The sequence below is a fragment of the Bos mutus genome, chromosome 2 (assembly GCF_027580195.1).
Source record: "Bos mutus isolate GX-2022 chromosome 2, NWIPB_WYAK_1.1, whole genome shotgun sequence".
Lineage (NCBI taxonomy): Eukaryota > Metazoa > Chordata > Mammalia > Artiodactyla > Bovidae > Bos > Bos mutus.
This window is the reverse complement of record NC_091618.1, coordinates 131,012,095-131,026,509: the sequence shown is the minus strand read 5'-3', so window position 1 is coordinate 131,026,509 and position 14,415 is coordinate 131,012,095. Positions and strand designations below refer to the sequence as shown.

Below are 14,415 nucleotides of genomic sequence, written 5' to 3'. Positions count from 1 at the left end.
TGGACTGCAAGGAGATCCAACCAGTCCATCCTAAAGGAGATCAGTCCTGGGTGTTCATTGAAAGGACTGATATTGAAGCTGAAACTCCAATACTTTGGCCACCTGATGTGAAGGACAAACTCATTTAAAAGCCCTGATGCTGGGAAAGATTGAGGACAGGAGGAGAAGGGGACAACAGAGGGTGAGATGGTTGGATGGCATCACTGACACAATGGACATAGGTTTGGGTGAACTCCGGGAGTTGGTGATGGACAGGGAGGCCTGGCGTGCTGCAGTTCATGGGGTTGCAAAGAACTGGACACGACTGAGTGACTGAACTGAACTTAGTGTGCTAAAAAAAAAAAAGCTTATTAATTTTATTGTCCAAATCTTCTATATATCAATTTGCTTTTAATCTGTTTAACTTTTTGCTTTTGAGAGAATTTTTTGAAATTTCCAAGTACAATTGCTTATTTCTCCCTGCACTTCCGTCAATTGTTGGATTATATATTTTGAGGTTATATTGTTAGAGGCACATATTATTTTATCATGATTATATCTTTATGCATGATTGATTCTTTTATCATTATTTGATGTCCATCCTTCTTGTTTGTGATATTTTTCATTGATTTCCATTTTATCAGTTATTGAAATCACTATCTTATCTTTCTTTTCATTCAAATCAATGAGGAATTTCTAACATTCTTTATTTTAAATCTTTCAGTGTTTTTTGATTTTATGTTGTCTGTAAATAATATATTGTCAGATTTATCTTTTATTCTGAAAGAAAAAGCTTTCTTATTAAAAAAATTCTTCTAATTGGTAAGTTTAACCCAGTTACATTATGTTTATTATTTCCATCTTACTCCATAGTTTTCATTAACTATACTTTCTTCTTGTTTCATTTTACAGTTTTTATATTTAAGTCCATATGGAGTTAATTTTTGTCTATTTTTTCTGTGAGACTTAGATTGGGGTTATTTTTTAGCCTAAGGATGCCACACTGTACCAGTACCACATGTTGACAGGGTCTCCTTCCTCTAACAAATTGCTTTTGCACCTTTGTCAGAAATCGGACAGCCATGGCTGTGTGAGTCTGTTCTGGATTCTCTCTTCCCTTCCATTCATCTGTGTGTCTCTCCCTGCACCAGTGCCGCACAGTCTTCATCACTGCAGCTAGATCATCATCCGTGACGCTGGGTGGAGTGCCTTCTCATTCTTTCTTCTTTTTCTAAAGTATTTTAGCTATTCAAGGCATTTTCCACATACACACACATAAAATAGTAAGCTTGTTTACAAAAAACCTGTTGGGATTTTTATAGGAATTGTGTTAAATCTACAGCTTAACTTTGGGAAAACTGGCATCTTCGCTGTGCTGAACCTTCTGTTGTCCATGCATTTAAGTCTTCTTTAATTTCTTTCATCAGCACTTTGTAAATATCATTACACAGATCTGGTGCATGTTTTATTAAACTAATATCTAAGAGCTTCATTTTCTTTAGAGTGATTGGAAGTGGTATTATGACTAATTTTGGTTTCCACATGTTCACCATTAGCATGTAGAAATACCATTAATTTTTACATGCTGCTCATTTACTTTTATTTTCCTTCTTTGCCTTCTATGGACAGATCAAGTTTACTTATACTGGTTTAAAAGCTGTAATTTTGTTCTTACTTTGTTTGCCCCTAGGGCCATTTCTAGAAACTTTAAATGTTTAATAATTTTCACCAGTTTCACTATAGAGCAGGTCAGCAGGTCTCCTCCAGCTGGGATGCCAGAAGTTCTCTCTACCATGCTAGTTAACCACCTTGACAGGAGACTCACCTAGGAAATCTTTTACAGGGGTAAAGACCTCAGCATGCTGTCACTCTCCCAATCTGTCATGTCCCACTGCGAGTGTTGGGAACACTTGCCTGAAGCACTAATCAGCAGATGGTACCAGCCCCGGGCCAGGCTTCCTCCTACCCCCAAGCAGTCCCACCTACCCTTCCCCAGGTCCTAAGGAGACGGATCCTACAGGCCTCTTCTCCACCATGCTTCTGTCCTTGTGTTTCACATAGAGAATTCAGTGGGTCCTGGTGTCCCTTCTGGTCTGTATGCAGCAGCTGTGATCCTGAGAAGCGGGGTGTAATCATAAGTCAAGGTTTCTTGTACCGTTGATTGATCTGTGCTATACTGTTGTTTGTTTTTATTGTTTCTTTTCTCTTTTTTTGGCTGTACCCTGAGACTTGCAGGATCTTAGTTCCCTGACCAGGAAGTGAACCTGGGGCACTGTAGTGAAAGCTCAGAGTCCTAACCACTGGACCCCTAGGGAACTCCCTGTGCTGAACTTTCTTTATATTCATTGGCCCTGAGCATCATGGCACCTACCCAAGTAGGTGATTAAAGACCATCTGGTCGGTGCCTTTCAAACCTAGTCACACATTAAAATGAGCTGAGGAGTTCTAAGTCTTGATTCCCCATCTAAATCATCTAAACCAGAATCTCTGCAAGTGAATTTGGATGGACATGTTTTTGAAAGCCCCCCAGGAGATTCAAAAGTACAGTGAAGGTTGAGAACCACTGCTGACAATCTAATCTTCATTTTACTAATGCCCAGAAAACAGAAGTAACTTGCCTGAGGCATACGTAGAGTTAGACTAATCTGATGACTTTAGACTAATTGTTTTGGCTTTATCTCACCACTATCCCTTTCTGTTGGGTGCATCCTAACTTACTTCTCTGTCTCATTCAGGTACGCCTATAAGGCCAGGTCAAGACAGAGCCTCTTGTTTATTGATTGTGTGACATTGTTCTTAAACAGCATCACCACTTACAGTATGAGCTCATTCTGGACTCAACCAACCCCTCTGGGTCTCTGGCTCCTCCTCACACCAGGCCGATGCTGGCCTCCATAGCCAGCAGGAAGAGAGGGGGGCAGCCCGATGGAAGTCAGACCAGTTTGGATCTTGGCTTCACAATGCAAAACTTCCTGAACCTGTTTCTTCCCATACAGTATGAGCTGCAATCTCTACCTTCAGAGGTGGATTTACTCTGGATCAGGATCCCTGACTCACACAAGCTCCTTCCAAAGTCCTGGAAGGGGCTCTCACACTTTTGTAGTCCCATTTTGTGTTCTTTTTCATTAAGCGAGCTCTCCTATATGTTACCAGCTTCAGATGCCACAAACCTCAGATACGCTCCTTTCTACCCCACAGAGGTGCTGTAGGAGTTAAATAAGATTCTGTTCATAAAGTGTGGGGCACGCAGTAGATGCTCCAAAAATCCTTCCCTCCAGAGCAGCCCAGAAAAGGGTTGAAAAGACAGAGCCATAGCTGGTGTGCTTGCAGCAAGCCCTTTTTAATGTCCACCATCTTGCCATTCAACAATCCAGCCCCTATCCAAGGGTGTCCTCTGGGGCCCAGACACAAGTGACGGGGGATGCTAAGGCACCTGGCTCTCAAGAGGGGCCTCCTGAGCTTTGATGTGGCCGTAGATCCAGTCAAGGTAACGGCTGACTTTGGTGTAAACGCCGTAGTTGTAGAGGCGCCCACAGCCCTCGCCCCAGCTCACCAGGCCCACCAGGAACCAGGTGCCACGGAAGAAGGTGACCATAGGCCCCCCACTGTCGCCCTCACAGGCATCCCTCGGGTCCCCGAGGATACCAGCGCACAGCATGTTCTCAGAGATCTTGTTTTCCATGGCATGGACACATGCATTGTACGGGACCACAGGGACCTTGATGAAGCTGAGGACGAAGGTGCGGTTTCTCTTGGTCTCGTCACGGTAGCCCCAGCCTGTCACCACAGTCTCCTGGCCGACCTGGGTGAGCTTGCGCTCAGAGAGGCCACTATCCGGGAGACAGATGGGCACAATGGTCTGCGAAAGAGTGGCAGGCTTGGCCAGGCGGAGCAGGGCGATGTCGTTGTCACTGGTGCTCTTGGTATAGTTAGGGTGGATGATGACCTCCTTGATGTCCAGGTCCACCTCCCAGCTCTCCCAGCGCCGCATGTCATACTCCCCTGCAGGGCAGTGGGGCTGTCAGAGTGAGCCTGGGGGAACGTCCTTCTCCAGGGGCCCCACTGAAGCTAGCAGGACTGCCCTGCTCCTGTGGGCCCTCGTGGATGGCAGGGAATGCGTCCACAGTGGGAGTGGTCACCATGCATTCCTGGCAGGTCCTGGGCCACAGGGCTGTGCCTCAGGTCCCTATCAAGGTTAACAGCCCACGAGTGTCCATCATAAAGGGGCAAACACTGGTCTGAATTCAGGACTGGCTCAGAGATGCAGCAGTGAGGCTTGGGCAGTGACCAGCAGTGGGCAGTCAGCAGGGAAGCTCCCTGGAAACCTGGGACATAGACCAGAGCCTCAAAGAGAAAATGGGGTGCCTGCTGAAGTGGGGGCAGGGCAGGAGCAGCAGGACCCAGAGGAGGGCCAGCTGCACACAGGCTCTAACCAGGGAAGAAAGATCTGGATCACACATAAGACACAAGGTCTTCTCAGGCGAGGCAGGTGGCACCTAGTAAGTGGGGGTGGGGCTCTTATTCCAAGCCCAGCCCCATGGGAGCCCACTGGCCTTTGGTTGTGCTGGACATAATGGCAGAGAGTGTGGGTCTGGTCAGTCATTCTCAATACATATCTTTTTCCTTCTTTTTGCATGATGGTTGGAGTGAGAGCCGCCACCCCCAGAAATTGGTAGAGTGGGACCCAGGCTTGGGGAGCCCTGGGCTGTTGCAGGGGAGCAACTGGCTGCTGTGGCAGATGCCAGGGCTCCCACTGCACAGTCGATCCCTGTCAATCCGTGTGAAGTGCAGCCCTGAGGCCAGGCCATGTGGACACCTCCTGGGTCTCTGCACCCAAGCGTGCTGTAGATACATACACAGAGCCTGCTCCACACAGTGAGAGTGAAGACACAGTATGTGTGTAACCCCCTCACTTGCAAACACACATATGTAAACACCTGGCCACCAGATTCAAAGAGAACCCCTTACGTGCAAACTTACCTGGTGCTGTGGTGTCTAAACTCCCACCATGGGAGGGGCGGGCTGGGAGCACACAGCCCTCTTCCCACCAGATGCCTTCTTCATGGGTTCAAGCCCCCCAGAGACCAGGCTCCCCAAACCCGGCCACCCTCCCGCCTGCTTCCAGCCCGCACCGAGCCTGACGATGAGCTTCTTGCGGCTGTCCAAGCAGTGGGCCACCGTCAGCACCCAGGAGACGTGGATTAGCACTGCCCCACAGACCAGCTTCTTCTTGGAGTCCAGCAGCACTGCCTGGAAGAGTCGGCGGGGGGGGGGTGGGCAGCAACTTCACAACACAGCTTTCTGACAGCTCCGCTTAGGCCTCTGGGGTCTTGTCACAGCCCTATGTATGGTTCTCAAGCTCAACACACTGGCTGCATAAGTAGGTCTTTCCTGGGTTCCCTGGTCACACAGCATGGACTTTTGGGCACTTTCTCCTCTGCACGTTTGATAAGAGTTTGCCTGCTCCAGGGTGTCTCCCCACATTTGCCCATGCTGTTCCTATAATCACCCTCAGCAGCATGCAAAGAGTCTTTCCTACCCTTGATGGCTAAGGCTGGGCCTCGAGTCCCCCGGGTAGCCTTTGAGGCCCCCCAGAGCCCTTGGGGGTCCCCCTCCAGGTTCCCTCAGCCCCTGTCCTGCCAGCCATCCCAGCTCTGGTCCCATTGGGTTGCCGTGTGTTTAGGATCCTGACCTTCCTAGGGGTGAGATCCCCAAGACCTACCAGTCCCCAGGTTATTGATCTCTGGGGACCCTAACCCCCAGTGCCTGGGAGTCAGACATCAAGTAAGTGTTAGTTTCCATGGGGAAGCTGGAGAGGGACTCAGGGGTCAACCCTCCCTCCTAGCCTTTTGCTATGCAAACGCTGCTCCCCTCAGGCAGGCCTCTGCCTGAAACACCACCAGCACAGCATTATCTTTCCAGCTGATTTTTAAAGCTATACTTCTTCCTGATTGCTCTGCACCCAAGGGTGCTGTAGATACAAACACCTGTGCCCACTCCACCCTGCCCAACTGCTCCTCTCTCATCAGGTTAGCACCATCTTTCTTTGGGACCCTCTACCCTTAGCACTGCCTCTCCCCACCCCGAGCAAAGGCTCACTTCCCTCCCCACTGGTGCCTCCAGAACAGGAACTGGGCTCAGTGACTCCTGACCCAGATGGTGGACTACTGCCTCTCCTCTCACCTGCCAGGGGCTCTCTCCCCATCCAGCCTCCTGCCCATCGACAATCCGTGGATCCAACTGGTCTTTTTGGTCGACTTGGTTTGTGTCACGTTTCAAGGTCTTGCGTTTCTTCTCCATTCGCTTCCCTAGCCTCCCACAAGGGAACGTCACTGAAAGCAGGAGAAAGCAGCTGAGTGCCTGCCAGGCAACTGCTCCCAAGACTGCCCCCCATGTCTGCCCACCTCCTGCCAGCAGCCTCATTTGCTGCCTTGTAGGATAAATGGAGAAGGCAATGGCACCCCACTCCAGCACTCTTGCCTGGAAAATCCCATGGACAGAGGAGCCTGGAAGGCTGCGGTCCATGAGGTCGCTAAGAGTCGGAGACGACTGAGTGACTTCACTTTGACTTTTCACTTTCATGCATTGGAGAAGGAAATGGCAACCCACTCCACTGTTCTTGCCTGGAGAATCCCAGGGATGGGGGAGCCTGGTGGGCTGCCATCTATGGGGTCGCACAGAGTCGGACACGACTGAAGTGACTTAGCAGCAGTAGCAGCAGGATAAATGATGCTTAGACATGTAGTTCTATCAACTTGCAAAGCCCCTCAGGTCAGTCAGTCGGTTAACAAACAGTGCCACTTAACGGCAAGAGTCAGACCAAGCAGCATCTCTAACCTGTGGCCTGTCCTGAGGCAGCTTGTTCAAGTTCTAGGAGTTCAGTACACACCAGGGCTGTTGGGAGTAATCCCTGGGACGCGCAGTGAGCTCTCACGCTAGGATGTTACCGAGCTCCTAACAGAGGTAAGAACTCATGGGTAGGTGGAGGTGGGCACTCCTGGAGAGCCTCAAAGTGGCTCTGAGCACAGTTGTGTGGTCCTCTGCCAGGAAGAGAGAGCATAGAACAGAACTGAGGCCAGGGCCCTTCACACTGGCTGGAGAGATTCAGACTTGCAGGAGCAAGAGGAAGCCATCAGCAGGGAGACTGAACAGTGACAGCAAATGGAGATGAGACAATAGCAACAAAGCTCCAGAAGCCGAGGGGCATTGTGACTGACTTGGTCGTCTGAGGAAGCCGAAACCTCAGCCAGTCGTAGGAGATGCAGTAGCAGGCTGCTTAGCCCCAGAGATGCCCAGGAAGCCTCCATGTGTGTCTGAGGAAGCTGTGCAGGTAGTATGGCAGGAATGTTGAGAGTTTGTCAAAGAAACTGCTAGAGCCCTAGGCTTCTGTCTCGACCCCTCATCAGTGACTTGACTGTCCTCTCTGATCCCTGCAGAAGACCCTAGGTATATTCTCTGAAGAGGGTGAACCAGAGACTGTGAGCTCAGGACTCAAGGAGACGCCACAGGAAAGACTGATACACAAGGCTGGCCAGAGAAAGTCACGCAGACACGTGCAGACTGGGCAACTGCCAGCTCCTCTCCCCTGCACCCCCACAAGGGGCTGGAAGCCAGGCTGGGACCACCCAAGCATGAGTTTGGATGATTCCTCTCAGAAAATGGCCTAAAGACCTAAGAATCTGAGCAACAGGGTTTTGTCAGTGACCTGAGCCTTCAGATGGTCTCACAGAAAAGGCCACTGGCCAACAGGCTCACCAGGCATTTCTTTGAAACTTCCTGTGACTCTCTAATTGCTTCAAAAGGAAAAGTTAGATTTTCTTTTTTTTTTTTTTTTCTTCAGTAAAAGGACTATAAAAGGACTGGACTATAGAGTCCTGGTAAGTTCTCCAAACGAAGAACACAGAATCAAAGAGATGGAAAATAGAAGAGATCATAAAACTAGAAAATCAGCCCCGGGGGAAGAGATCCGATTAGAAGACGCAGAAACGGAGAACAGAGAAAGCAGGAAGGTCAAGCCATCAAGAAAATAACGAAAGAAATATTCCTAGAAGTAGAAGATGTGAATTTCCACATGAAAAAGGCGCTACACAGTGAATGAAAGAAGATCCACACTGAGGAACGACCTGCTGAAATTCATGGTAAGAGTCGCCAAACTCCGATTGTTGTGTAAGTATATAACTCTGATAGAAATTAAAATGTATAAAAAGGAAAACAGAAAAGAAGGTTGCGCTCTCTTCAGAGAAGCCAGCGGTAAAGGGAGGTGTAAAGCCATCCAAGACGGTGGCTCAGCTGGTGAAGAATCTGGAGAAGGAAATAGCAACGTGCTCCAGGATTCTTGCCTGGGACAGAGGCAAGATTCTTCCAGGGACAGAGGAGCCTGGTGGGCTACAGTCCACGGGGTCGCAAAGAGTCAGACACGACTGAGCACACACAGGATAGATGCGGAGGGTGCTGGAGGCGCGCCCTCTACATCCGCTCATCCGAGGAGCTACCTCTGTGCTCCTGCCCCAGGAGGCGTCCCCCAGGTGAGCAGTGGCCCCTGGAGAAAGTTGGGCAAGAGAAGGAAAGAGCGGGCAGGACACCCGCGACACCCGTCGGGGACACCCTCCGTCTCCCACTCCCTTGCCTAGGGCTCAGCCCGGTGGCTCGCTCACCGCCCGGGGATCCCGTGCGGTCCCCGTTGAGGGAGCTCACCCTTGGACACGCAGAGCTGGTGGTCGTCCTCCAGCCGGTAGCCGGGCGCGCAGCTGCAGTGGCGCCGGCCCTCCTCCTCCATGCAGTAGTGGGCGCAGCCGCCGTTTTCCGCCGAGCAGTTGGAGAAGCGCACCTCTGGGCAGACACGGAGGGCACCGCGAGGGCGCCGAGGCTCTACGCGCCCCGCCGGCCAAGGGCCTGGGAAGGTCCCCGCCCCGCCGCCCCCGCCCCCTCACCGTGCAAGCAGAAGCGGCCCTCCCAGCCCTCCGCGCAGTCGCAGCGGAAGCCGCCCAGGCCATCGATGCACTTGCCGCGTCCGCAGCATGGGAGGTCGCACGGGCTCCCTGAGGGCCGGTCCTCGCACTGGTCCCCGTCTGCGACGAGGGGTGAAGAGGGCGTCACCCGGGCCGCCAGCCCGCTCCCGGTTCCTCAGCGACCCGGAGACCCCCGAGGGGCACAGGTATGGCGGCCCGAGGACTGGAGCGCACTCACCGCTATACTTGGACCAGAAGGCCATCTGCGGAGAGAAGTGGCAGCATCAGGGGCCGTCAGCCCGCCTGTGTAAATGGGGAGCCCCTGGGACCCCTCCCCGCGCTGGCCCACGTCCAGCAGAGCAGCCTCTAAGCGGGCAGGGGAGCGATTATCCCACACAAGGAGGAGTCAACCCCCTTAGCCGAGGAGGGGCGGGGCGGGGAGGCAGCTGTATCCTGAGAAATGCCAGGCTCCTCCTTGCCTCTCTGGCGATCTCCACATCCCATACCTGACCCCCGTGCCCTGGAAGCTTGCTCTGGGCAAGCCACCAAGGCAGCCACTGCAGCAGAAGGGACCCAAAAGCTCCCCCACCCCCGGAGTGCCCTGCTCTGTCTCTTTCCAGCCCCTCCCTCCTTTCTCAGCCTGTCTGGTCTCCCTGAACCGGTGTGCTCAGAGCTGAGTGACCAGAAGGACATTGGAGGTGAGACACAGCTTGCTAGTTCAAGAAGTCTGCTTTTGTAACCAGGCTTGGGCTTCCCTGGTGACTTGGTGAAGAATCTGCCATGAATTCGGGAGACCTGAGTACGATCCCTGGGTCAGGCAACCCACTATAGTATTCTTGCCTGGAAAACCCCATGGACAGAGGGGCCTGGCGGGCTACAGTCCATGGGGTCACAAGAGTTGGACAAGACTTGGTGACTGAACCACCATCCTGGTGGCACTTCTGCTGCTGGGCTGGGACCACCATTCCCTGAGATCCACTGCTTGATGCCCAGGCCACAAGCCCCCAGCTGGAGACTCGGGTTAGGTGGGTGTGATGTGCCCAGGCCATGCCTGCAGAAAGCCACCTAGGCGTCTGCTGAAGAGGCCATTTGAGGAAAGAGTCCGTGGGGATCTAATCAAGGACGTGGTAGAGGAGGGCAAGAGAAAAAGCCGCCCAGAGTTCCCCCTTCAGCCCTGAAAGCCCTGAGTGGGAGGGCATGCCTACAGACAGCTCGAGGGCCCCCCAGGTGATGGCACAGCCCCCAGGTCCTAGAAGCTAAAGTGAGCTCTTGAAGCTGGAGAGGGTCTGAGCCTTGTATCAGGAAGCGACCTCCCCTACCGAGTGCGCCTCAGGGTCTCCACCACGGAGCTCTGGGGTACAGAGGACAGACCCTTTCTTTAGATGCCCTGAGCAACCAGATTTCAGCCCTGGAGATTCTGAGGCACAGAGTGGGTGTGTGTGCAGAGACATCAGAGTCTTGGGTCACCTGATGAGCAGTTAAGCAGGGGTGCGGCGTGGAAGCAGTGGTGGCCTTTTGGCCACAGGGAGAGAGGAGAAGGAGGCAGTGGTGGCCAGTTGCAGGTGAACAGGGGCTGAACTGCCTCCTGTGGGACTGAGTGGGAACCCAGCCCAAAGCTTCCCAGACTCTTCATGCTCATTGCAGAGTTGTTTTTTGGAGTCCTGTGTGCCCTGACCAAGACCGTAGGGCCATTTACGCCACGGCTGCACCCCAGCAAGCTGGGAGGGCAAGGGGCTGGCATCCACTGCCCACCTCCCAAGGACCCCAGGCTGCTCCTCCAGGTCCCACCCCTGAGCCTCATGCTCTGCACCCAGTCGGGCGGCCTTACTGTGTCTTCCGTGTTTTGGAAAATCTCCCGAGCTTCCTCGAACTCACAGACCTCCTCTGAGCACTCACGCTCCACGTTGCCGGGCCGCAGCTCCTCCAGGAAGGAGTTGGCACGTTTGCGGATCCGCAGCACTTGGTGGGCACGCTGGCTGCTGGAGAACACTGAGTCTGGGATGGGGACGGGGAGCTGACTTTGGTGGGGGGCCTGCCGTGAGGGGCCCCCACTGGGGAGAGACCCTGGGCAGGTTTGCATCTTGGTTCCCCTCCTTCCCTGCACGCTTCCTTCTCCCGAAGGAGGTGACAGGTCATCTGAGGACAGGACACTTGACCATTCGGAGTGCGTGTGCTAAAACAGACAGACCCAACCCAATCTCCATGTGACCTTGAGCAAGCCTTTACCTCTCTTCACTTTGGTTTATTCATCAAAAGATGAGGATGAGATAATCAAGTAAAACACTTAGGACAGTGCCAAGCGCAGAAATGAGCAGCCAGTGACCAGTGCCACGTGCTACTACTATTACTGGGCTTCCCTGGTGGCTCAGCTGGTAGAACCCGCCTGCAGTGCAGGAGACCCTGGTTCCATTCCTGGGTCAGGAAGATCCCCTGGAGAAGGGAAAAGCAACCTACTCCAGTATTCTGGCCTGGAGAATTCCATAGACAGAGGAGCCGGGCAGGCTATAGTCCGTGGGGTCACAAAGAGTCTGATGCTACTGAGCGACTTTCACTCCTCTTGGTATTGTTCAACTGCAGAGTTAAATGGGCCTCATTGTTCTCCAAGTACCCCTTGAGGCACCCTATCTTGACTCCCTCCCTCCAGCCTCCCTGCTCTCCCCTCCCCCACCCCATGATGACTTTCCCATGCCCTTCCCCTTGGGCAGGAACACCTGGACAACAGCAGCGCAGCCACCCAGGGAGCACCATTATATCCCCAGGCTCTGAAAGGTGTCTGCCTTGGATGCAGGGGGATAGCTGCGGTGGAGGGACCGAGTTGGGTAGTGTAAAAGAGAGACTCCAGGATGCCGTGGCCAGGAAGGGCATCCTTGGGGAAGGAAGATGTGCTGGAACTGAGTCTGGCCTTAGGAGCCACATGGACCAGGGTTGGGGGTGGGGAGGAAGGCACCCCAGGCAGACCAGCCACTCAAGAAGAGGCAGAAATGTAAGAAACAGCCTGTTGCGGCCCCAGAAGGTGGGGGAATGGCTTGCCTAATAAGCCAGGCAGCTCATTTCTCCCACAGGCCTCCCCTCCCCCTGCATTCTGGCCTCCAGTTCGCAGGGCAGCAGATGAGCATTTTAGGAGGAGAGACTGCCCTGGGGTAGGATGGGTGGCAGCTGGGCCTGGAGTTTACACAGTTGAGGGAGGGAGTAGTGGAGAGGGAAAGCCAGGGGACTGTGTGACCACTCTCCCCCAGGGAGGAGGAAGGGCGTGCCCCAGGGGGTCATCATCTCAGTACTCAGACCCTGCATGCCCTGCTGCTCTTGCCCTCACTCACGTCCTCCCTGTTCACACCTCACCCTGAGGCTCAGAGGAGATGGAGAAAGGTATGAAGACCCCGAGGGTCCCAGGGAGCGGGGAAGGGGAGCATGGCCTTACCAGGAGGAGCTGGTGTGCTGGAAATTCCCCAGATGGTCACGAACAGTAAGAGGCTTGTAAGCTGCCACATTCTGAAGCTGCAGCCACCTGTCTGAGGAGGACTTCTGAGCTTCCAGCAGCCCCACCAGGTCCCACTCTGCCCACCGCCACGCCCTGCCCCCACCATGGGAGCTGAGTGAACAAGCCTCTGTGTGTGTGTGTGTGTGTGTGTGTGTGAGCGCTGGTCGCCAGGGCAGAAGCTGGGGTCAGGGGTCCCAGGGGTCCGCTTCTCTATACAGAGCTAAAGTCACACGCCCTGAGTCTGCAGGGTGAAGAGAGGAAGTGGAAGGGGCAGCAACCTGGGGAAGATCAAAGGGGACTCGGCACTGAAGGGTTTGTGCCCTCCCCTGATGAGGGCTTGGGGGTGGTGCCTCTGCCAGTCTACAAGTCAGGCCAAGAGTAATAACTAACATTTACTGGACACTCATGGTGCCTTTCAAGCAATTTGTACCTGGTTCAGAGGGCGGGTCACCAAGTCAGAGCGAATCCCAGCTCCAGGACAGGGTTGCTGGGCAAGACCCCTTACTGCTCCTCCGTCTCCTCGTTTGTAAAATGGATGGGAAAACTGTATTTCTGCCTTATCTGGTTCTTGTGAGAATTAAATGAGTTAATCTACATAAAGCTGTTGAATAGGTTTGTGCATAGCAAATGCTCAGTAAGCTCGAGCTACTAGTATGTCAGCTGAGGCTCACCACCACTCGAGAGAGAGGTGTTCACGGTGTCACCCCATTTCACAGAGCGGGGATTGAGGCTCGCAGGAGAGAAGTCACACATCAAACACTCCCAACCAGGAAGTGGAAGAGTTAGTACTCAAGCTCAGGCCCGTGTGGCTCCAGACCTGGAACTTTAACCCCTGCCCCAAACCACCAGGCGAGCCCCAAGGCCACAGATTGGGGCCACAGACATAGCACTTCAGGCCAGAAACCTAGGCGCCCCGCTGCCCCCCAGGCTGAGGGGGTGCCCCACCAGCACCCCCTCCCTGCTCACCTCCCACCTTCCCCTCCCACCTTTGCTGACTCCCTCTGAGGCTAGTTCTGACTTTTGTTTAAAGGGTTTAGAAGTAGAAGTGGGGGTGGGACGGGCACCCCTGGTCACCCCGGGGCTCCAGCTGCCTCTGATGATGGCTCAGATCTGGAGGCCCTCAGCCAACTCCCACCTCCCTCAGAGTCTGGGAAGAAAGCCCCTGGGAACCATGGCACCCAAGCCCGAGGAATGCCAACCAGAGCTTTGGCCTGGCTGCTGGCAGAGCTGCGATTTCCTTACGCCAAGCTCCAGCCAGCTTCTCGAACCCTGGCGAGAAGATCCCACCTTCAGGCCTGCTCCCTTCCTCCAGCCCCTGTCACAGACCTGCCTCGAAGGGGACTTACTGGGGTGGGCCACGGAGAAACTGCAAGGTTGCCCTCCTGCCGCCATGACAGCCTGGAACTCGAGTTAATCCACAACCACAAATATTTGCTTGGCCCTTGGTGCAGAGGCCTCCCCCTGCACAGATAAACAAACAAGTTCCCGGCTCAGGACAGCTCTGTTTGCCCCAAGCCCCCTGTGCCCCAGCAGTGGGAGGGAGGCGAGGGCAGGCACCTCCAGCCATGGCCTCGTTGTAGCCTCAGAGCAGCTGGCTAAAGGAGGGACACTGTCCCCTTTTCACAGATGAGGACATTTTTACCCAGTGCTATTGCCGTTTGCCTCAGATCAGCACAACTGATAATGTTATTTCACCAAATCTAAGATGCCACTGGGCTTCCCAGGTGGCGCTAGTGGTAAAACACACACACACACACACACCTGCCGATGCAGGAGACATAAGAGATACGGGTTTGATCCCTGGGTTGGGAGTGTCCCCTGAAGAAGGATATGGCAACCTACTCCAGTATCCTTGCCTGGAGAATCCCATGGACAGAGGAACCTGGCGGGCTACAGTCCACAGGGTCACAAAGAGTCAGACACAACTGAGCGGCTTAGCATGCATGCAGGATGCCATTAGTTACAAGATGCGTCTATTTTATGTGTCAGCATAAGAGAAACATTGTTACT

The 14,415-nt window shown here is 53.5% G+C and overlaps 1 protein-coding gene across 3 annotated transcripts; it reads right to left on the bottom strand.

Moving 5' to 3' along the window:
- Nucleotides 1-3,345: 3,345 nt before the first annotated feature.
- Nucleotides 3,346-12,415, bottom strand: PROC (protein C, inactivator of coagulation factors Va and VIIIa). Of its 3 annotated transcripts, none has more exons than XM_070381486.1 (8): nt 12,346-12,415; nt 10,756-10,922; nt 9,166-9,190; nt 8,902-9,047; nt 8,674-8,743; nt 6,163-6,311; nt 5,112-5,229; nt 3,346-3,981 (listed from the first exon to the last, which is right to left on the bottom strand). In XM_070381486.1, the coding sequence occupies exons 1-8, from the start codon at nt 12,413-12,415 to the stop codon at nt 3,404-3,406; spliced, it is 1,323 nt and encodes a 440-aa protein (XP_070237587.1). In that variant the 3' UTR covers nt 3,346-3,403. The 3 variants fall into 3 exon arrangements, with proteins under 3 accessions (XP_070237587.1, XP_014333279.2, XP_070237578.1); XM_014477793.2 differs by having other exon boundaries at nt 8,674-8,808; nt 8,910-9,047; XM_070381477.1 differs by having other exon boundaries at nt 8,674-8,808; nt 8,910-9,047; nt 10,756-10,916.
- Nucleotides 12,416-14,415: the final 2,000 nt, after the last annotated feature.